The 24,696-nt window shown below is 39.2% G+C and overlaps 3 protein-coding genes across 3 annotated transcripts; all 3 read left to right on the plus strand.

Moving 5' to 3' along the window:
• Positions 1-4,887: 4,887 nt before the first annotated feature.
• On the plus strand, positions 4,888-7,220 carry LOC146643272 (type-2 ice-structuring protein-like). The gene is made up of 6 exons (XM_085396501.1): positions 4,888-5,001; positions 5,702-5,833; positions 6,046-6,123; positions 6,510-6,661; positions 6,744-6,868; positions 6,961-7,220. Exons 1-6 carry the CDS (start codon positions 4,971-4,973, stop codon positions 7,133-7,135), a joined length of 693 nt encoding a protein of 230 aa, XP_085252627.1. The 5' UTR covers positions 4,888-4,970; the 3' UTR covers positions 7,136-7,220.
• Positions 7,221-10,422: 3,202 nt separating this feature from the next.
• On the plus strand, positions 10,423-12,632 carry LOC146643273 (uncharacterized). Its single transcript, XM_085396446.1, has 2 exons — positions 10,423-10,560; positions 11,943-12,632. The coding sequence occupies exon 2, from the start codon at positions 11,957-11,959 to the stop codon at positions 12,344-12,346; it is 390 nt and encodes a 129-aa protein (XP_085252572.1). The 5' UTR covers positions 10,423-10,560; positions 11,943-11,956; the 3' UTR covers positions 12,347-12,632.
• Positions 12,633-18,171: 5,539 nt separating this feature from the next.
• Positions 18,172-20,443, plus strand: LOC146643274 (uncharacterized). Its single transcript, XM_085396325.1, has 2 exons — positions 18,172-18,252; positions 19,775-20,443. The coding sequence occupies exon 2, from the start codon at positions 19,789-19,791 to the stop codon at positions 20,176-20,178; it is 390 nt and encodes a 129-aa protein (XP_085252451.1). The 5' UTR covers positions 18,172-18,252; positions 19,775-19,788; the 3' UTR covers positions 20,179-20,443.
• Positions 20,444-24,696: the final 4,253 nt, after the last annotated feature.

The following is a 24,696-nucleotide window of genomic DNA, read 5'->3' on the forward strand; positions in this document are numbered from 1 at the left end:
CGCGACAACGGCTGTCCCAATTTGAAGTGTACTTCAAATGCATACTCCAAATGCGCCGTCGATGTCCCCAAATATCAATCGTGGTCCGGTGCACGCTTCGTGGTCCCATATATCCACACACACAATCCACAATCCATAGCGCGGCGGTGGGTGTGGATAATTTTGCCGCAAAATACGTCAGAAGGGAGCGGCCGAAGAGTGAACTGTCAAAAGTAAGTACTGAATATAATGTCACTTATTTATGTGCGAATGTTTAATAATGAAGAACATTAAAACATTACTGTTGGCCACATGCCGGCAAAGTTATGTGACATTAGTGATGTTTGTACTTTCAGCGTTAACTTGGTTTTAAAGCCTCTACTTCTAAATATATATATATATATATATATATATTAGAGATGGACCGATCCGATATTACGTATCGGTATCGGTCCGATACTGACCTAAATTACTGGATCGGATATCGGAGAAAAATAAAAAATGTAATCCGATCCATTAAATATCACGAAAGCACCTCACAAAACTTGCAACACGCCGTAACTCACCTCAGAACGTTAGCAGTCGGAGCAGTATGCATCACGTGATAGAGCAGCTGTGGCATGCCGGACCTGTCGGTGGTCTGGATAGCATGTGGAGCTTCGCTAGCAACCTGGCATTTCATCTCCGACAAAGTTATCCCCGAGAGAAGTAAAGCAAGTGTGTAAGTCCATCTCTGAATGTTTGTAAAGCATTCCCACGTTAAGCTTAACAAGCGACTGCCTCTCGCTCTCCGGCTGCTACTTCAATCGTGAAACTGCTTAAATGATCAGCTGATCGGCTTTTCTGTCGTGAGTCTGTCTCTCTTGTTTGTTTTTGGCCCACTTTGCACCAGAAAGAGGAAACCAGCGGCTGAACAACAGCAGCACGTTTAAGCTTGATAAGCTGTTGTTAGAATTTATTTAATATTACTTTCTACACCAGGATCTTTTTCTACGTAGCTGACGCTGGTAACTGTGCAGGGGCGGATCTAGCAAAGTTTAGCCAGGGGGGCCGATAGGGCATGAACAGGGAAAAGGGGGCACAAAGACATACTTTTCTTTCTTATTCTCATTTAAAATGTCGAGCTTTTAATAAATAATTATCTGACACACAAAGTTTTAATTTGATGTAAAATGAATAGAAGTCAATTACTGTATATAGTGACTATTAAGTCTAATATATACCCTAGTAAGCTATAGTACTTTTTACTTTGGGAAGGTACCATCTGTGCAGTCTGCAATTTTGTTGAAGAAAGATGTTGAATCTATTTAATATTTCTTGAAAAATAATTGATTTCTGTGCATTTTTTTTCACACTGCATCAAATTAAGGTTGATTACGTCGATTAAGCATCATGAGGTGGCGCGTGAGGGGTGGTTCCTTATTTTTTATTTATTTATGTTTGTTGTTGCTGGGAGTTGGAACCCTATTAGTTAGGTTGCTTAATATTTACACTAAGTACTCTTTAAAATACCAGAATAGGGAGGATGGTGTAGGTCTAAGTTTATTAGATTGATCAGTATTGCTGAACTATGAAATATTTTTTTTGTATACAGGTATAACAGAATAGCTTTAGTGTAGTTGTTGTTTTAAACTTGAGTATGAACTTATACAAAATGCAGCAAGATATTTTAAAAAACAGTTTTGTTGATTAAAAAACACTATATCGGATTCATATCGGTATCGGCAGATATCCAAATTTATGATATCGGTATCGGACATAAAAAAAGTGGTATCGTGCCATCTCTAATATATATATATATATATATATATATATATATATATATATATATATATATATATATATATATAAAGTCGACCTTAATCTTACAGAGAATGTGATGATTTTGTGGATAATTAAAGTCAGTCATATATCCACTGTGATATTATTCTGTTATCATATGTTACCTTATATATGTAATCAAAATAGTTGAATTATGTTAACTGCTGTAGGTCATATATTATCCTTTAGTTTAGATGGTGTGCTGTGAATGTAGTTTAGTCCTCATTATACTTTTGGGTTAAAAGAACATAATCATTTTCGTAGGTCATTAGATAAGTGTGCATCACTCTGTATCCTTGATCTGCTGTGAATGTGTTACACTGTTTGTGGACATGTCATACTGCTGAATCATGAAGAGAATGTTGTGTGCAGAGGACCTTGTGCAGATAATAGAAGAAACAGACCACATTCCAGACCCCCACCTTTCAGAAGAGCAGAAAGACAGGGAGCCGAGGTCATAACTTAGGCGCAGTAAGAGAGAAAGAATGTGAAGGTTTAGGCTTTTATGACCAGGTGGGGGCCACTAGAGAGTATAAAAAGCTGGGTAACCCGTCACCATTTTGAGACTTGCTGTGACCCTCTGCAGGCAGGTCTCCCCATCATGATGGTTCTAATGCTCATAAGTGTTGAATTGTATGGAAATAAATGATTGTTGATTGAGCATTTATACACCGAGTATTGTCCTTCCTTCAGCCCAAAGATTAAAAGAATTGGGAGATTACAACACCACAAACACAACAAGCTGAAAGTCAGTGATGCTGCTCAGTTTGCAGTCCTGAATATCACGGCACAAGCAGGATTCACTGCACTGTTAATGTTAGCTATGTTATATTGCTGCCTCTGTTCGGTGGTGTCGAGCCAAACGGACTTTAATGTGTGTTTGAACGAGCTGGCGGTTCACTCGTTAAGCTGAAAGAAAGATGCTTTAATCACAGGAGTCACACATGTGTCCACTGTACCATCTGGGAACTCTGTTTGTTTAGCACTCATAATAACACAAACACTAAATCCTCCTTCTCTGGTGCTGTTGTGTAGCAGTGTGTACACCTGAGACTGTCACCTGTCTGTCTGTCCTGCACTTTCTCTCCTTTTCTTTCTCTCTGATTGTGGAATAAATGTATGAAAATGTATTTATAAGTTACACTTGTGTTTGAATCTTGCAGCTTATCACACATTTGATTTCCATGTGTGACGACTGTGAAGCCCAACTATCATGTTTTACAGTCCTGTGGTCTCAGCCTCAGATACTCAACTAATCAAAGTGATGTCATGACAAAAATCAATGACCAAAAAAACATTTTTCTCCTTCATTTCAGTCAAACAACGCTGTATGAAACATTTCTCGCGGTTAGTATCATGGTTGCTAGGCAACCTGAACAGCGCGACGAAGGCTAGACCGTCCCATTTCACAAGCCTCTCACTTCTGCACTTCTCATACTTATAGTACGCATCGTACGTAGTACGCATAGTGCGCGTACTTCAAGCGTGCAGACCCTGAATTTGGACACAGCCTTGGCACGATCTGTTTTGTTTGGATCGCAGCACAAAAAAGTCTAACAGTGTCATCTTCCTAAAGCTTTTCTGTTCAGACATTCCTGGAGACAAAATTGAGAAACCTAATGAATCTGATAACAAGTTCTGAATTGGACTGAAAGATGGTAGAGCAGGATTCTTGAACTTCAGGCCGCGAGGGCCGGTGTCCTACAGGTTTTAATAGATCAGTGTTTCCATGCATTTTAGATTATTCAGTACATTTTCTCAATTAAATAGAGCCACTAATCTGCTCTTTAAGAAATGCTAAATGGCCTGTATTTGTATAGCGCTTTTACTAGTCCCTAAGGACCCCAAAGTGCTTTACACGGTCAGTCATCCACCCATTGACACACACATTCACACACTGGTGATGGCAAGCTACATTGTAGCCACAGCCACACTGACAGAGGCGAGGCTGCCGGACACTGGCGCCACCTGGCCCTCTGACCACCACCAGTAGGCAACGGGTGAAGTGTCTTGCCCAAGGACACAACAACCGAGACTGTCAGAGCCTGGGCTCGAACCGGCAACCTTCCAATTACAAGACGAACTGCCAACTCTTGAGCCACGATCGCCTGTTTTAGATATCACCCTGGGTCAACACACCTGAATCAAATGATTAGTTCATTACCAGGTTTCTGGAGAACTTCAAGACTTATTGAGGAGGTAATTTAGCCGTTTAAATCAGCTGTGATGGATCAAGGACACATCTAAAACCTGCAGGACATCGGCCCTCGAGGCCTGGAGTTCGAGACCTCTGCCATAGAGGGCAGATGGTTGTGTGTGGATGGCGGAGCACCAACTGGACACCAACAATTTAAATGGAACAAATAGTGAATATACTGGACTATGAACAGCTCATGGCCAGAAGTGTTGGTTTAAATCATCCTTCACAGAACTATTTGTGAAAAACCAGCAGTAACTGGACAACTTAAATCTATGTGCCTGAAACTGAGTTCAGCCTGTAAAATATGAGCAACATTTGCTTAACAAAGTACATATGGCTGCTGTGTGTGCTAAACGCAAACGCACACACATTACATTATCACAGCAACATCTCTTTGCGAAATATGTTCGCATGGCTATGTTTAGATATGTTTTCTCAAATTTAAGATCAATGTTTGTGTTGTTTTTCATCTAACAGCTCATCCAATCAACAGTTCTTTTTTTTCTGCCTCGACCTGCTCACTTCTTATTTGAAACACTTGTGTTGTTTTTTAATAGCAATCTGAGAGAACTCAGATGTGTTGTATGTGAGAAGGCAGCACACTAGACCACCGGGCACACATCTCAACAACAAATCAACAACTTTGCCTTAGTTAATAACAGCAGTTACTCTTGTAGGAGGAACAAGACGATCGATGATGCCTCCTCCATCCGCTTTAGTTTAGGGAAGTTGTTGTTTTTAAAAGCTGTGAAACATGAAGTTGTCATCTAGTACTTATTACAAGCCTACGGTAAGGTGTAAGGAAAGAATTAGAATGAGGACCAGTGATTATCTACATCTATATTAAATGCATAGTAATAGAATAAATAACAAAAAGAGTTTATCTGAGTAATTTATCAATATTTTGTTCTGTTTTTGTGATTCAGAGACATTTGGACGAACACTGCAGTCAGGATTTTGAAGCCTCAGCATGATGAGCCATCCACAGAGCTACATAGAAGGTAAGACCAGTAACCCCTTAAAATCGTATGAAATCATTGCCAGAAAGTTCATTTAACCATCTGACAAATTTGTTTAAAAAAATTCCATGTATGATTTTTAATTTGCATCATATTTGCTACACCTCGCTAGCCGTGACAGAATAAGGTTTGTATACTGAAATAGAACAACATTAACTGTACATAACCTAAAAATATTCCAAGCCCACGTTAATTCTTTACTCATCCACTCATTCTCTTATAAGGTGAGGGACAAGGGGCGCCAGTCATTCTTTAATCATATCAATTTATTTTAGTCCTTGCAGTTATCAAAAATGTAAAGATTCGAAGTAATTGTTCTCAGAGAGGATGAATCAAAATTTACAAATATGCAAGAAAGAAAAATACGATAAACTGTTAAGTGTTTAAAAGGTGTGAAAAAGGAAGTAACCAAGACCAAATACAAAGAGGAACTGACCATAAGGACGTGTGACATGTAAACATGTTTTAACATGGGTGATATTCACGTATGGGATGTTTCCTGTTGGAGGAAAGCATCTTAATCAACTTAACTGTTCTTGCATTGACAATCTACTATAATACAGTGTACTATTATAGTAGTACTATAGTATTATATTTTGAGAAAATTTTAAAAACTGTTATAACAGATGAATACACACTTTTCTGAAGGCTCACATCTGTTTCTCCTCTAAATGTTCATCAGGTGAAACTGACTCTTGGCATGCAAAATCAAGCACATGGTCAAAGGTCAAGGCAGAGAGAGTGGCACTGCTGGTTCTCTGTCTTCTGCTCACAGCTGCTGTTCTCATTATTTATCGTCTCAGTGAGTTTGCGAGTGAGTTTTTATTTTATTTTATTTTTTATTTTTACATTTTCTATGAATCAGGTGAGGTGCATATTGTACACTGGCCAAGCCATCATGTCACTTCAGTGTTTTAGCAGCAAATTAAAGATTATGTGTTTATCTTTTTCAGGGCTTTTGTTCTTTTGTTTTTTGTAATCCTTGTTAATTTACAAAATCTTTGTTTCTCTTATTTTTTAACTCAGCGTTTGAAAACACGAAAATCAGAGAATCACTGAAAAAACTGGAAGAGCTCAGAATGAACTGTCAAAATGTTCTTACAGGTAAGCAAATAAAGATGATATGCTGTGATATTTGGCTATGCTTGGATTGTTCTGCTGGCACATAGCTGAGTATGAGCCAAGCTTGCCTAGTTTTTTTTTTTTTTTTTTTACCTGATACAAAGAATGTAGTTTTTTTTTTTTTTTACATTCAAGCATCAGAAAAAACTAGTCCTGATTAAATTAAAGTTAATTATTAGTTATCCTTTAGAGAGAGTCTCTGTTAGAATAATCATGCAGGACGGTGCACCCTACCTTTCCGAAATCCCAAATGATAAATACATTTGGATGAATTTGGTCTTTGACACATTTGCATCCTTATAGATATATATGAACAGTGATTTTTTTTTTGCCATGTGACTGAAATTGTTGCTGTAATCTCTTCGAAGATGGCTCATTTTATAAATGTGAAGAAGGCTGGGAGAAACATGGAGGAAAGTGCTATTACTTCTCCATCAGTCAATTATCCTGGAAACAGAGCAGAGATGAGTGTAGAGCTAAAGGAGGAGACCTGGTTAAGATAGACAGCAGGGAGGAGCAGGTATGAAACACTAGTCGTGTTTCCACATGTTTCAGCACAGAACTGTCAGATAAGGTAATTTTCTTCATCTTTTTGTGATCAGGCATTCCTGGAGAGAAGAGTGAGAGAACTAATGAAAGAAGGTGAGGACAAGTTCTGGATCGGACTGACAGACTCAGCAGTAGAGGGCAGATGGTTGTGGGTGGACGGATCACTACTGGATGAAAGGTTTGATTGTTGTGAAAAAATAAAAATAAAAAAATTCAATTTCCAGAATTAATATTCCCAGTTTTTACTTCTTTCTGTTCTTCATCTTTTAGTTTGAAGTTTTGGGCTGGCAAAGAGCCAAACAATGTGACAGAGGATAATCCTGATGGAGAGAACTGTGTGAGAATGGGAGAAGAATTTGAAAATAAAGATCTGAAGTGTTGGTTTGATCAGTCCTGCTTAAAGCCTCAAAGAAGTATTTGTGAGAAAGCAGGAGTAACTGTGTAACTTAAATGTATATCTTTCTGAAATACAGTTCACCATGTTGAACACCAGAGTGGAGTGATGCAATTTTTTAAAAGAATTGTTGCAAACAGACAAACAGACAAAAAAAGAGTATGATTAAATAAATGAAAGTAAAAAATTTTGTATCTGGTATCTTCCTTACTGCTCTCATTATTTTTGTACAACGAATGTGAGAGCTCCTGTGAAATTTTCAATATTTTTTTCAATTATAAATTGTCCCAATTTTTACAACTTTTAAGCAATAAAAAAAAATCCACCACATTTTGGATTTCACTGAATATATAAATATGCAAAATAGCTATTGAAGGAATTATTAATTATTATAACATTTAAAGCAGAATGGAAGAAATGTTAAGTGTTAAAATGGAGTAAGTAACAGATATCATTGAAAAAGAAGTGGAATTGACCATTACAGTGTACATTACAGTTTTTTTTAACCATTTCAAACTATTTACAGAACAATCAGCTGTTCTGCATTCAATAAGATGCCACACAAATTATTTGTGCCACTCCAAAAAAATTATTTCTGTCCACTATAAAGGAGAACATCACAGACTGATACCTGCAGGTCTGACAGCAGCAGGTGTATCATTCCTTTTTCTACCTGGAGACAGCAGTCGTCTCATTGTGCTGACACACAACACAAAACTATCCACAACACTACACAAGACAAAACATTAACTACACACTCCAAACACGCTAAACGTCTCAAATCTCTCACATCTCAATACTCGCTCTCTCTCTTTTTCTGCTCTCTCTCTCTCTCTCTCTCGCCGTCACTCCTAAAACTTCCCCCTCTACCTAAACAACCAAATGTTATGTTGCCATATCATTTTTCAATTTGTCGATATTGTACATTTTTCCACCAACACGAAAGGTTTTTTTTGTTTTTTGTTCATAAGCAGAGGGTGCTTGCGAGCACTGTCGTTAGACAGTAAACGTGAAGAAAGTATTCAGGAAAAAACACAGCATATATACTGGTTTTACTCCACTTGTTGACCGAGCGAATGAGCCCTATTGTAAACTGAACCTGTGTCATTACAAATCGTGTTTGTGTATGAGTGTTAAATTTGATTTAGTGATAGTCGAGTGTGTTTATGCTTGTTTGTGTGGAGAGTATTGATTGGAGTTGTGATGATGATGTCTGCTATCACTGTCAATTGTAAGTAAACACTTAATCTGGCTGATGAATCTTCACGTGACTTCCCCAACACTCTGTGAATGGTACTTATGGCCATTGATCAGTGGTTGTTGATCAATGGTCATGAGAATTTGCATAATCATGATGAAGGATGATGACCTCCCAGCCCATTGTTCCTTCAGTGGGCTGGTTTCAGTCATTATGCAAATGTACTGTTTATAAGATTGGAGAAACCTGCAGTCAGCTGAGACTGAAGAAGTCACTTGGCTGAGTGATGAAACGTTTCTCCCACTGAAAGTGCTACGTCCAGATGAACAGAATCAACTTTTGGAGATTTACTTACCTGGATGATTAAGAATGCATCAAGGCAATGATTATTAAAAAGATCTGTTAATAAATCAACATCGTTAGAGACAGGCAAGACCACATTAAAAACATCAGGAAAAAATTTAGCAGCAGTGGAGGAGTTTAAAATATAAGAATTAACAAGATATCGAACAGGAGAGAGGGACAGATGGAAAAGTTAAATATAATAGAATGATGGCCCCAAATGAAAATGTCCTCAGAACTAATAAAGAACTGAGAATGGTGTGAGATAATTAGAACAGTATTGGAGGTGAGAGTGAGCTCATGAGGAGGGGCAGAACCCACAAACTGAGTGGAAATGCAGCTAAAGTAAGCATTCCAGGTGAGGCTGGAGGCCACTGTCAAGAACAAAAACAACATAAGAAATCTATAAACAGGAATGCAGGATAATAGTAAGGTGAGCCTGATTACCACCACAGAGATCTGTTGGTCATTCAGCCAAATACTTCAGGGGTTGATTGCAATAGTTCAGAGCAGGTGTGAGAATGACAGACCAGAGCGCTCCACCTTGATTTGCATCTTGAACTCAGAACCACCACAGGAAAAATTTAAAAAAGGCATAAAGTAACCCAATCTGACCGAGCCATGACAATAAGCCGTATTTTTGTATTTGTATTTTTGTTTTTTACAAAGATTAAGTGAAACCTTAACTGTTACTGGCATGTATGTGTTTCTTATTTTTAATTTTCCTAGTATTTGCACTCATAAGAACCATGGGAACCCTCAGAAACCTTGAATTGAAGCTGGAAACTGTAAAAAAAAAAACCCTCTCCTATAGGTAAGAATATGGAGCTCATACACTGCAGCATTATATTAACCTTGAACTGTGTGACCATCAGTGAAATTTAATCTTCTGAGACACAGCTATTATTATTATTATTATTATTATTATTATTATTATTATTATTATTATTATTATTATTAAATGCACATTTTCACTCCTGCTGTCTCCAACTCCTAAAATATGAACAGTAAATTCTTATTTGCTGCAACCCCTCAAAGTTGAGCCCTTTCTAAGATGTGAAGAAGGCTGGGAGCAACACAGAGAAACCTGCTATTATTTATCGACCAGGAAGTTGTCCTGGAGCAAGAGCAGAGACGATTGCAGAGCTGAAAGGGGAGACCTGGTTAAGATAGACAGCACGGAGGAGCAGGTATAAAACGTTGCCGCAGGTTCATGTTTTCTGATTCTTACATTTTTGTCATCTTGGCACAGAAAACACAGAGTAATTTTAATCAAAATTTCCCTTTAGGAATTCCTGGTTGAAAAAATAAGATACAAAATGCTGGATTTGGAGGACAAGTTCTGGATCGGACTAACAGACTCAGCATCTTAGGGCACATGGTTGTGGACGGATGGCTCACTATGAATTCTGGGATAGGTTGGACCACGAAGGATATTTACCTCGCCTTGTTTCTTGTGTTTTGGTATCAGCCGCAATAAAGGCTCGTTTTTGGTTTATTCAAGTTACTTGCCACGTTCCATTTTGTCAGCATTTAAATCCATTATTCACTCTTCACAAAATCAGCTTCAGCCTGGCTGTTCAAATATTTTGTTTTTTTACTTCCTCACATGCATACCTAGACTGTAAAAACAAACAAACTGTACTGCCCTGCACACTGAAAACTAACAGCTAAGGAGGATCAAGTGACAGCAAGTGATCCTTACAGTGGCCTATGCAACAAGTTGGATGTGACACGGTTTCACAGCACTCTGAGAGTTTGGAGAAGGTGGCCAAACAAGACACCATAAGCAGATGTTCCAATTCGGACATATTATATAATCATGGGAGTTGAGCAGGTTGTGTGGCCAGTGTATTGTTGACATAAAGCTGATAAGTCAGCCTCTAAAACATCCTGAACAGCAGGTAACGTGGCGAGAGACAAGATCAAGCTACAGGTAAGAGTTTAGAACTGCCTTCTTGCTTTCTGCTCAAATTAAAAGTCTACAGTGTAACGCTTTCCTTGTTCTAATCCAATCAGAATAACATGTGCTCTAAAATCCATTTGTGACCCTCTGATTTACTAAGATGGATCCAAACTCATAATTCCCAGATGAGTTAGATCATGTCATTACTGTTTTTAGTTGTGCTAAATGTTTTATAATGTGAAGACAACAGAAAACATTTTGCTTTGAAAAATTGTAATGATGGTCAGTGTAATCAGGTAAAGACCCAAAAACTGGATAAAAAATGAATTCATGAAGAATATTTTCAATAGTCTTCAATTTATCACTTAGATCTATTTAAACAGTTAAATTGTTTCCCATATTTTTTGCTCCCACTGTATGTTTTTAATAATAATCTGATCACATTGTGTGGTGAATTAACCCTTTTCATTTGTAGTATTTCACATGACTGAGTTCATTTTATTACCACATCGCGTTAAACATTTTCCTTAAATTAATCTGCTGCCTTTTTATTTTCCTACATAAAATATTAATTACAAATACTATTTTAGACCCTGAACTGGTTAACGTTTTTTTTGTTGTTGTTGTTGTTGTTGTAATTTTTACATAGAGATTCTTGAGCTTTTCATCCTTTCATCAGTGTCGGTCACATTTATGGAAAAGATCCCATTCATGAAGCATGCAATAACACCAAAGTGAACAGAAACACAGTCCAAACAACACCAGCTGTTAGCACACGAATCTTTTCGCACACATTACCTTGAAACCTGAGGGCTCAGTCAGTGAATGATACTGTGAGCTTTTTGGCACCGACAGTAAGGACATGTATGTGCACAAAGTATTGCAGCTTTTGCCTGATGTTTGATCTGATGTTAGGTATTTGTGATTTTATATACTTTTTTGTTATGTTGACTGTAAAGGTTGTAAAGGTTGTAATGGTGGCTTATTTTGCTGTTTCCAGGCTAGTGGAAGTGGATCACTCAGTTTTACTTTTACCAATAGATGCATTTAATTTTAAGAGTGGAGTCTACTGTGAAGTAGTTATGAGAGAAGTAAAGGAGAAGAGAGTTGACATGGTTATAAAATCTGTGCAGGGAGGAGGGTTTGAGTAAACAGGTGGGATAACAATACAATGTGCTTGACAAACCACTCAATGACCCTGGAGCACTGCATTAAAAACATACAGTTGTTTAGTGAAAATGTCTGTACAGACTCGGGAACACCGTTCACTGCAATGTCCACAGAGAATATATATGTAGACAATGCTGAGGATTGCATAAATGTGTTCCAATATAAAATAGACCCTCACAAGGCTGACTGTGTCGATCCAGGTATCCTGGCTAAAATGTAAATCTACTTTTCCTTCTCCACAGCCTCCAGCAAAGCCATGGACTCTAGCGTGCCCCTCGTCCTTTTGCTGCTCATGTGCAGTTCAATCATGGTCGAAGCCCAACTCAAGGTGTATGATCTGCGAGCGACTGATCTTCCCACCGTTGTCCTGTTAACCACAGATGCCTATGTCAAGGTGTCCTCTGGTTTTACTTCTCTGGGTAAAACATCTGTTCGCTACAATGACGCGAACCCCTGGTGGGAAGAGGAATTCTCGTATTTCAACATTAAGGAAAATGACACGCTGACCCTCAAGGTTTATGACGTAGACTTGGTCTTTGATGATTTGCTGGGAGTCTGCAAAAGGAAGCTGAAGGTGGGAACCTATCAGCATGACTGCTTCCTGACCAAAGGCGGGACTCTCCATTACACTTATACTCTTGGTTGAAACAATCAGTAGGCATGCAGAGATTTGTATGACATCTGATGTCCACAGGCAGCCTTCATTTACCACAGCTTAACAATGTAGACTGTTATAGTAGAGCTGAAATCCATTTTCAGGGTTTTGATCATGCTCACATTAACCCAAAATATTAAACCTCTTAAAGTCTGTAAACTCTTTCTACTAGACTTCAGTACTTGCTGCCTTGTTTCACCAATTGAAATAAAGTTTCTTGCAATGAAAACATGAAAAAATAAAAGAATGACTAAGCAAATATTCAGAGAATGTCTGACATGTATGATTTAATAAAAGAAACATATTGAGAATATTGTGACTGACAAACAGATTTTTGAAGAGAAAAAATATTTCTATCCATTTGAATTAAAAAGAAGTTATGTTGAAATTGTCCAGTGCCTACTGGGGTAGGCATAAAATATGGCTTTGCGGGCCATATTTTACGCCTACCCCCTCATCGCCCAGCTAAGATTGCCATGACATGGCGTCCACGCACTGGCAAGCGAAAGCAAGGCCGACCAAAGACCACATGGCGTCGAACATTCATGGATGATCTGAGAACTGTTGACATTGCCTGGGACGAAGCTGTAGCAGTCGCTGCTGACAGACATCGATGGAGACCACTAGCTGCCCGATGCGCCGCCCGGCGTAGGAGGAACTAAGTCTAAGTCTAATGTTGAAATTAATGTTTATATGAGAATAAGCCTATGGTTACTAGGATAAATTGAATGAAACACGAAGTGACTGTATGTTCATATACATACATGGAATTAATAATAAGTCACTTGAAGAATGCCTGACCATCGGTTTGTGCCTTGAAGCTCAAGCAAAAATGGGCAACAGGGCAATGATCAAAAACACAGCAACAAATCCACCTCTGAATGGTTAAAAAAACAAATTCTGGAGTGAAACATCAAAGCCCCCAGTCCCCTCCTGGTTCACATTCCCCCTCTGAGGTTCCAGAAACTGGGACAATCCTTTTTGTCCTTTTTATGGCTTTATAGTGGGAGTAAGGGCGCCCTCCGTTTTCGAGGTGCGCCTGCTGCTTGCGGCACAGGGAGGAGAGGGCGGGGCAGTCCAGAGGGAGTCTTCGCCCAGGGCGCCAAACAGGCTAGGACCGCCACTGCGTGACATTTCTTCTCATTGTGTTTGTTATTTTTCATATTCCAATGAAGGCTTTAAGTGTTTCAGAGTGATCACATACAAGAAAATAAACCTTCACAATAAAACAGGAAATGATAAGACACACATACTAAACATATACGGAAAGATGCACACTAAATCTATCTGTGATATCAGGATTCACCATGGTAACAGGTAAAAATAGAGCAGCACCATCGTTTTAATCCAGTGAATATGTTTCATTGTTGACTGTGATGTTTATCTTCAACAGAGAGATGAAAATAGTCATTGTCCTGTTGCATGACTTAAATTGGGCCAAGCTTTTATGTTGTAATAAAAAACAAAACGTCATTAATCACAAAATGAAAAGCCAGCCAAGAAACACCAGAAACCATTAAATAGTAAAGACTGGCCCTGGATATGCAAGCTGTCCAGGCTGCCCAAGTTGCAAATGATACTCGTGATACTGAGGTTACAGTGAGGCTGGGGCTGCACGAGGCCCACATTCAACTCTGGAGGCTGGGGTTTAGGTTCTTGCCTGAGTGATGGGTGCAGGATGATCAGCATGCTCATGATGTTCTCCATTTTGAGAATACACAGGATTTCCAAGGAACTCAAAATTCTCTCAAAATGATGATCTTGATTCTCAGCCAGCTGTGGAATGGGTTTCACTGACTGCTTCTGAACCAAATATCACAACCAAACAACTCTGAAACCCAGCAAGTCAAAGGGAAAATATTAAAAATACATATGTGTGGCAGTTTGGTCTGCAGCTCGGCTACAAGGGAGGGGCAGTCCAGTGTGTTCAGGGGCAGTGATAGGGGAGGCTGGCCGAGACAGCCGGGATCCATCATTCTAATCATGCCTGCCCTATTTCAGTATTTCAGTAGCTGCTGGGGCCCAGAGAAGGAGTTGGATTTTGAGCAGCTGACTGTGAGGGTGAAAAGTGACATCAGCAGCCAGTAAGAGGAAGAGTGAATGAGCAACAGAGACAGTGACAGCGATAGCAAGACACAGACTACCAGTCAAAGGTTTGGACACGCACTCATTTGATGGTTTTTCTTTATTTTCATGAATATTTACATTTTAGATTCTCACTGAAGGCATCAAAACTATGAATGATCACATATGTATTGAACAAAAAAGTGTGAAATAACTCAAAATGTTTCATATTTTAGATTCTTCAAAATAGCCACCCTTTGCTTTGATTCCTGCGTTGCACACTCTTGGCATTCTCTCAGTGGTCACCTGAAATGGTTTCCCAGAGATGCTGAGCACCTGTTGGCCCTTTTCCTTCACTCTGCCGTCCATCTCATCCCAAAACATCTTGATTGGGTTTAGGTCAGGTGACTGTGGAGGCCAGGCCATCGGGTGCAGCACTCCATTACTTCTTGGTCAAATGCAGCCTGGGGGTGTGTTTGGGGTCATTGTCCTGTTGAAAAATAAACGATGGTCCAACTAAGCGCAAACCAGCTGGGCAGCTATTTGACCATGATTCACACAGTCCCCTCTGAACAGTTGATGTAGAGCTATGTCTGCTACTGTAACGCCGTGTGGCATTTATCTGGGCTCTAATCTGAGGTTCTGTTAACTTGGGATTTCTGAGGCTGGTGACTCAGATGAATTTATCCTCAGCAGCAGAGGTGATTCTTGGTCTTCCTTTCCTCATGTGAACCAGTTTCGTCCTAACACTTGATGATTTTTGCAACTGTACTTGGGGACACATTCAAAGTTTTAGCAATTTTCTGGACTAACTGACCTTCAGTTCTTAAAGTAATGAAGGACTGTTGTTTCTCTTTACATAGCTGATTGGTTCTTGCCATAATATGAATTCTAACAGTTGTCAAATAGGGCTGTCACCTCTGCTGCCCTAGTTCACAAACTGCAGCTTGTTTAAAATGCTGCTGCGCGTCTCTTAACTGGGACTGGTAGGTTTGAGTCTATTACTCCAGTTCTTTCCGACATGCACTGGCTCCCATTAAATATTGTATTGATTTTAAAATCTTATTGATCACTTTTAAAATCATAAATAATACCGTGCCCAGCTATCTTACTGATCTCCTCAGCTTTTATACCCCCAGGAGAGCGCTTAGATCAGTAGGCCAAATGCTCCTGGTGGGACCTAGATCTCTGCTTAAGACCAGAAGTGACCGCACATTTGCCTCTGTTGCACCCTACCTCTGGAATAATCTCCCTCGAGCTATTCGCGCGTCTGATCCAATTCAATCTTTAATATCTCAATTAAAAACGTGTTTATTTAGCCTAGCCTTCCCGGCTGCCTAGAGCCCGCATTTGTAAGTGTACTGCATTTTATCGTTTTGCTCTGATTAATGTTTATAATGATTTAACCTTCAGCCTTTTGGCTTGTGCCTACTGTGTGCCTGCTGTGCCTGTTGTATTATTGGTTAGTTATGTCTCCCACCTGTCAGTGTATTTGTACCTGTTATTGCTCTTAATTGGTTCTGTGAAGCACTTTGGCATACCTCTTGTTTTTAAATGTGATATACAAATAAAATTGTATTGTTGTATTGTGTACTAGCTTGACTTTTTCCACAAGACAAGTGGTGTTCCCAACCCCATTAAGAAGGCAAGAAATTCCACAAATGAACCCTGACAAGGCACACCTGTGAAGTGAAACCATTTCAGGTGACTACATCATGAAGCTCACTGAGAGAAGGCAAAGGGTGTCTACATTCACGAATCTAAAATATAAAACACATTTAGACTTATTTATCATTTTTTTCTTTGCTACATAATTCCATATATCTTGCTTCATATATCTGATGTCTTCCGTTTGTTTCTACTATGTAGAAAGTAGTAAAAATATAGAAAAAACATTAAATGAGAAGCTGTGTTCAAACTTTTGGCTGTCAGTGTATATCTATATGGTAACGTGTGGATTTTAAATCATTTAATATGCATCTGTTAATCCTACAACTTCAGCTGCTTGAGTTGAATAGTAAGTAAGTAAGTAAAATTTATTTATGTAGCACTTTTTAAGACAAGAAACTATAACAAAGTGCTTCACATGAAAATGTAAAAGCATATCAAACAAACAATATAACAATATAAAGGTGGCACATGGTTGTGGACGGATGGCTCACTATGAATTCTGGGATAGGTTGGACCACGAAGGATATTTACCTCGCCTTGTTTCTTGTGTTTTGGTATCAGCCGCAATAAAGGCTCGTTTTTTGGTTTACTCAAGTTATTTTCCACGTCCCATTTTGTCAGCATTTAAATCCATTATTCACTCTTCACAAAATCAGCTTCTGCCTGGCTGTTACAATTTTTTGTCTTTTTTACTTCCTCACATGCATACCTAGACTGTAAAAACAAATAATAGATAGTTAGAACAGTATTGGAGGTGAGAGTGAGCTCATGAGGAGGGGCAGAACCCACAAACTGAGTGGAAATGCAGCTAAAGTAAGCATTCCAGGTGAGGCTGGAGGCCACTGTCAAGAACAAAAACAACATAAGAAATCTATAAACAGGAATGCAGGTTAATAGTAAGGTGAGCCTGATTACCACCACAGAGATCTGTTGGTCATTCAGCCAAATACTTCAGGGGTTGATTGCAATAGTTCAGAGCAGGTGTGAGAATGACAGACAAGAGCGCTCCACCTTGATTTGCAACTTGAACTCAGAACCACCACAGGAAAAATTTAAAAAAGACATAAAGTAACCCAATCTGCCCGAGCCATGACAACAAGCAGTATTTTTGTATTTGTATTTTTGTTTTTTACAAAGATTAAGTGAAACCTTAACTGTTACTGGCATGTATAGGTTTCTTATTTTTAATTTACCTAGAATTTGCACTCATAAGAACCATGGGAACCCTCAGAAACCTTGAATTGAAGCTGGAAACTGTAAAAAAAAAAAAAAAAACCCTCTCCTATAGGTAAGAATATGGAGCTCATACACTGCAGCATTATATCAACCTTGAACTGTGTGACCATCAGTGAAATTTAATCTTCTGAGTCACAGCTATTATTATTATTATTATTATTATTATTATTATTATTATTATTATTATTAAAAAATGCACATTTTCACTCCTGCTGTCTCCAACTCCTACAAATATGAACAGTAAATTCTTCTTTGCTGCATTCCCTCAAAGATGAGCCCTTTCTAAGATGTGAAGAAGGTTGGGAGCAACACAGGGAAACCTGCTATTATTTATCCACCAGGAAGTTGTCCTGGAGCAAGAGCAGAGACGATTGCAGAGCTGAAAGGGGAGACCTGGTTAAGATAGACTGCACGGAGGAGCAGGTATAAAACATTGCTGTAGGTTCATGTTTTCTGATTCTTACATTTTTGTCATCTTGGCACAGAAAACAGAGTAATGTTAATCAAAATTTCCATTTAGGAATTCTTGGTTGAAAAAATAAGATACAAAATGAAGGATTTGGAGGACAAGTTCTGGATCAGATTAACAGACTCCTCACATGCATACCTAGACTGTAAAAACAAACAAACTGTACTGCCCTGCACACTGAAAACTAACAGTTAAGGAGGATCAAGTGACAGCAAGTGATCCTTACAGTGGCCTATGCAACAAGTTGGATGTGACACGGTTTCACAGCACTCTGAGAGTTTGGAGAAGGTGGCCAAACAAGACACCATAAGCAGATGTTCCAATTCGGACATATTATATAATCATGGGAGTTGAGCAGGTTGTGTGGCCAGTGTATTGTTGACATAAAGCTGATAAGTCAGCCTCTAAAACATCCTGAACAGCAGGTAACGTGGCGAGAGACAAGACCAAGCTACAGGTAAGAGTTTAGAACTGCTTCTTGCTTTCTGCTCAAATTAAAAGTCTACAGTGTAACGTTTTCCTTGTTCTAATCCAATCAGAATAACATGTGCTCTAAAAGCCATTTGTGACCCTCTGATTTACTAAGATGGATCCAAACTCATAATTCCCAGATGAGTTAGATCAGCAGTTCCCAACCCCCGGGCCGGTACCGGTCCGTGAGTAGTTTGGTACCGGGCCGCGAGAGTTGAGGCTCAGATGTGAAATGTATAGTTTTCAGGGTTTTTATCGGTTTTCAGCGTTATTTTGTTATCATTTTTATCGTTTACTTGGTTTTCCTGGGTCTTTTCATGTGTGTTATGAATACATTTTTTTTTCAGTACCGGTACTAGTTTTATTTTGTTGTATTTATCCGCGACACCTTAAAGGCCGGTCCGTGAAAATATTGTCGGGCATAAACCGGTCTGTGGCGCAAAAAAGGTTGGAGACCGCTGAGTTAGATCATGTTGTTACTGTTTTTAGTTATGCTAAATGTTTTATAATGTGAACAACAGAAAACATTTTGCTTTGAAAAAGCTTTTTTCCTATAACACACAGAATTGACTGTGAATAGGCAAGAAGACATGTTACACATAGCATGAAAAATCCTAAAGAACTTTCCTGAAACCCAAAGAATACCTGAACTGTGCCCATGGAAAATTCACTCAATATTCAAAATATTGTTTAATATTAAATAACAAAGGAATAAGCTTCTTTCTTTTGGGGGATCAGGACTATACATAGCATTTCTACAGGTCTCTGATTTGTCAAACCTTTTTTTCCTGTTTAATGTTAGGTATTTGTGATTTTATATACTTTTTTGTTATGTTGACTGTAAAGGTTGTAAAGGTTGTAATGGTGGCTTACTTTGCTGTTTCCAAACTACTGGCTAGTGGAAGTGGATCACTCAGTTTTACTGTTACCAATAGATGTGTGACGTATGCTATGCACAGATACACCCACACACAGGTTGTTATCATCAGATTCCACATTTATTGAGAGTGTCCACGGAATTATAACAGAACACCGTCTGACAGCGGTCGGTTCCCGCAGAGTCTTCCTCCTCCGCTCCTCTCCACCTCACTATATAAAAGGAAGGAAAACCACCATCAGTCCAAATCGCCATCAGCTGTTCTCACCAGCACCGCCCCGTTGAGCTCACTGCACCACTTCTCCCCTGCAGCCGCGCCCCGGACCACACCTCCACCACAAGATGCATTTAATTTTAAGAGTGGAGTCTACTGTGAAGTAGTTATGAGAGAAGTAAAGGAGGAGAGAGTTGATATGGAGCAATGCATTAAAAACATACACAGTTGTTTAGTGAAAATGTCTGTACAGACTCAGGAACACCGTTCACTGCAATGTCCACAGAGAATATATATGTAGACAATGCTGAGGATTGCATAAATGTGTTCCAATATAAAATAGACCCTCACAAGGCTGACTGTGTCGATCCAGGTATCCTGGCTAAAATGTAAAGCTCTATTGTTCCTTCTCCACAGCCTCCAGCAAAGCCATGGACTCTAGCGTGCCCCTCGTCCTTTTGCTGCTCATGTGCAGTTCAATCATGGTCGAAGCCCAACTCAAGGTGTATGATCTGCGAGCGACTGATCTTCCCACCGTTGTCCTGTTAACCACAGATGCCTATGTCACAGTGTCCTCTGGTTCTACTTCTCTGGGTAAAACATCTGTTCGCTACAATGACCCGAACCCCTGGTGGGAAGAGGAATTCTCCTATTTCTACACTGAGGAAAATGACACGCTGACCCTCGAGGTTTATGACGTAGACTTGGTCTTTGATGATCAGCTGGGAGTCTGCCAAAGGCAGCTCAAGGTGGGAACCTATCAGCATGACTGCTTCCTGACCAAAGGCGGGACTCTCCATTACACTTATACTCTTGGTTGAAACAGTCAGTAGGCATGCAGAGATTTGTATGACATCTGATGTCCACAGGCAGCCTTCATTTACCACAGCTCAACAATGTAGACTGTTATAGTAGAGCTGAAATCCATTTTCAGGGTTTTGATCATGCTCACATTAACCAAAAATATTAAACCTCTTAAAACCTGTAAAGTTTCTTTTACTACACTTCAGTCCTTGCTGCCTTGTTTCACCAATTGAAATAAAGTTTCTTGCAATGAAAACATAAAAACAATAAAAGAATGACTATGCAAATATTCAGAGAATGTCTGACATGTCTCACCTGCTCTTGTTCCCTTGCTGTTCCTCTCTCTCCCTCTTTGTGCTGACAATCAAGCCAAACACCAACATCATCAAATATACAGTTGAAACCAGATATTTACACACTCTTCAGATAAAAACACACTTTTTTAATTGTAACATCAAATCAGACTGTTACATTACATTAATAAATATTTTAAGAAATTGTTAAAATTAAGAGTAAAGAGAGAAATTGTCTGTATTACCCAAATTGTATTCACAATTGAGCCACACTTATGGAGCTCCACAATTCTTTTCCTGGTGTTTTGGTTGATATCGCTTGATTTTCCCATGTCAAAGAAACAGGCTCTGTGTTTTGCCTTATATGCATCCACAGGTGTGCCACCAATTTACTCACATGGACTCTACTAACCTATCAGAAGCTTCTTAAGCTCAGAATGGAATCGTCTGGAGTTTCTTATTAATTACCAATAAACTTAATATATATGTACTCCTTAATTTGATGAAAGTGATTAAAATAGACAGCTCTTTCTCTCGTTATTCTGACATTTAACTAATTCAAAAGATGTTTCAATATTTATTTATCTTAGAACAAAACAAGTTTACTCTAAATTGATGTTTAACAGTAACAGTAAAAAAAAAAAAAGTGTATGTAAATATCTGGTTTCAACTGTGAATATACTGATGTATGCTGAAAATGCTCTTGTTTTGCATAGAAATATACTAAACAACATACAAAGCATAATATATAAAATAACATCTACCTGAGTTTTTTCTTGAAAGAAGCCCCTTATGTCCATTGTTGTGTTCATCAGTACATACCTGAAACCGATTTAGAGGGCTTTATTTAGCCGTGGAGGGTAATAACTGAAAATATGAAATAAACACACATGTAAGCTAAGACTCTCTAAAAAACAGTATTGTTGTTGTTCGGCTTTTCATTTCGCCATTTGTTGATTCACTCAAAGAGCAAGTAACGTAATATGGGTCAAGTGATCAGTTTGATATCAATCTTTTGTGATAAACCGTCGTATTTACATTATTTGTCCAGTACGGATGATTTGCTTCCTGGTCAAACTGAAGCTCTCCTCTGTCTCCCTGGCTGCACATTTCCAACAGCACACTCGCAGGCAGTAGCTCCCCCCGCCCCCTCGCTTAGTCGCCTAGTGCCCAAGCTCGGATCATACCAAAATTAGGGGGAATTTACGCACAGTCATAAATTCCCATAGTGTGCGCAATGTGCTTCGAATATTGTGTGTAGTTTTCGTTTTATACAGTTGTCAGTCAGGCATCTAACTATGAAACAAATTACACTCCAAAACAGTCAGAGCTGAAGAGAAACTGAGGGTTGTTCTTATTTTCTTCAATCAGTGACGAATAGTGAGATGTTCTGGCTTTGTGGGGGGCTTTCTTATACAGCAGCAAACTATTTCTCCAGGCTAAATGATGATCCTCTAAATTTGTGACACGCCATTTCCTCTCCAGCTTACGAGTCATCTGCTTTAGGGTACGTGTTTGAGAATTATACCACGGAGTCAGGTACTTCTGATTAGAGACCTTAGTTTTCACAGGAGCTACAGTATCCAGAGTCGTACGTAGTGAGGAGGTGAAATTATTAACAAGATAATTGACCTCTGTTGGGGTAGGGTTCAGATAGCTGCTCTGCTCTATGTTGGTACAGGGCATTGAAGATGATAACAGTGGGTGGATTATATTCTTAAACTTAGTTACAGCGCTTTCAGAAAGACATCTACTTTGATAAAGTCTACTCTCCACTGCTGTGTAATCAATTATTGTAAATGTTATCAGGAAATGATCAGACAGCAGAGGGTTTTCAGGAAACACTGTTAAATGTTCAGTTTCTATGCCATATGTTAAAACAAGATCTAGAGTGTGATTAAAGTGGTGGGTGGGTTCTTTTACATTTTGAGAGAAACCAGTTGAGTCTAATAACAGATTAAATGCCATGTTGAGGCTGTCATTTTTAGAATCTACATGGATGTTAAAATCACCCACAATAATCATCCTGCTGCAACCAGGTTTCTGTAAGGCAGAGTGAATCGATTTGTTGATCAATTGATCACCTAATATTTAATAATCCACATTTCACTGTTTTACTCTTTGGTTCAGATGTGGATACTTTATTGTTCTTTCTTTGTGATTGTTTATGTTTAAGTTGTTTGTTGCTGGTTTTTAGTTTGTTTTTGTCTGTTTGGGAGCTGGCACAGTCTCTATGGAGATGGGTTTTTGGGGGGGGTAGCAGGAAGAGAGAAGCTGCAGAGAGGCGTGTAAGACTGCAACTCTGCTTCATAGTATCTCTATGAACAATATTTTTCTGTCGCGGTCTCTAAGTACACATCCCTCTGTCAGTGTGCCCCAGGGTGGCTGTGGCTACAATGTAGCTTGCTATCGCCAGTGTGTGAATGTGTGTGTGAATGGGTGGATGACTGGATATGTAAAGCGCTTTGGGGTCCTTAGGGACTAGTAAGGCGCTATATAAATACAGGCCATTTACCATCCCTGTCTTATGGTGTGCCACAAGGTTCTGTGCTGGGGCCCTTATTGTTTTTAATATATCTACTTCCTCTCCAGCATGTTTTGAGCCCTTTGAGGACATTTGCTACTACTGCTACGCAGATGACATCCAGTTATATATTTCTTTTGAACCTGAAGATGTTTCTAAGCTGCAGATTCTAAATGTGTGCTTAGAATCCATCAAAGGCCTGCATTCACTGTCTGTGTATTCAGTTTCACTCCTCCTGTCCTGTCGTTAAGTTCATGTCTGTCATCCCTCATGTGTATTTAGTCTCTGTGTTTCTTACAGTCTGTGTCGCGTCGTCTGTGTTCCCACCCTCCGTGTTTCCATGCCTGGTCTGTTGTCTTCCAAGCCATAGCCTCACCATCGTTTGTTCCCAGTTTAGGTTTCTGTTTAGCCACGTTATCCCTGCTGTATTTGTACACCTTGTTTTCAGCCATATTAAAGGCTCGCCTTCTGTTAAAGCTCACTCCCGTCTGCTCACTTGTGTACGCACCTGGGTCCATTACACGCATTCTCCACTCGGTCCGTCACAGCGGACCGTGACACTTGGTCCTCTTTCAACATTTGTGAAATCGTCTATCGGGAACCTCGGGGTAACCTTTGATTCTGCTCTTACTCTGGATGTTCACATCAAATCTCTGGTTCTTTCCTGCTTCTATCATTTAAGAAACATCTCTAAATTGAGCCCTATAGTATCTCATACTGAACTGGAGATTGTTATTCATGCATTCATTTCATCACGATTGGACTACTGTAATTCACTGTTTACATGTCTAAACAAAAACTCCCTGGAGCGTCTGCAGGTTGTCCAAAATGCTGCTGCAAGGCTTCTGACAAAAACATCTAAGTAGTCCAATGTGACACTGTTGCTTATACAGCTGCACTGGCTCCCCGTTGAATTTAGAGTCCATTTTAAGGTACTCGTTCTGACATTTAAAGCTCTTCAAGGACAAGCACAAGCGTACATCATTGAACTTTTACAGCCCTATGTCCCTAGTAGGTCCCTGAGGCCTTGTGAACAGGGCCTACTTGTTATTCAGCATACAAGGCTGAAAACCAAGGGTGGTAGAGCTTTTGCCACTGTGGCCGCCAGACTGTGGAACTCTCTTCCTCGGAATTCAAGATCTGCAGACTCAGTGGTCACTTTTAAAAAACAACTAAAAACACATCTTTTTAGAATTGCATTTTATTAACTTCTGTTTTTGTTTTATACTTTGGGAAGCAGTTTGAGATCTTTTATCCAGAAATGTGCTATATAAATAAAATTGTACTTACACCAGAAGAGGGCAGCATGCCCATCTGTTTTAAAGAAATATCTTACTATGAAACTTGACACATACCTCATCAAAACTCAAGACACTGTAGTAGAAGATTTAGACATGACAATCTCTGACGAAACATGTGCCTCCATATTCAAACACGTAAACACAACATCATTATGTGCCCGCCCTGGTTTAATCCAGTTTGCAGTGGTGCAAAGAACCCATTTCTCAAAATCCAGATTAACTTGTATCTATCCTAAATTCTCTCCATATTGTTTGTGACAGATGCAAAACTGCTGAAGCCTCACTGATCCACATGTGCTGGTCTTGTCTCTTGTCCCAGTCTCTTTCAGTTTAGAGAAAGTGTGTGAATGTGGCATGTTGTACAGAGCACTTTGAGTAATCTGGGAGACTAGAAAAGTGCTATATAAGAGTCAGTCC

Source organism: Rhamphochromis longiceps, linkage group LG22, assembly GCF_057381845.1.
Source record: "Rhamphochromis longiceps isolate RC_006_pf linkage group LG22, R_longiceps_female_GT1.1, whole genome shotgun sequence".
Classification (NCBI taxonomy): Eukaryota; Metazoa; Chordata; class Actinopteri; order Cichliformes; family Cichlidae; genus Rhamphochromis; species Rhamphochromis longiceps.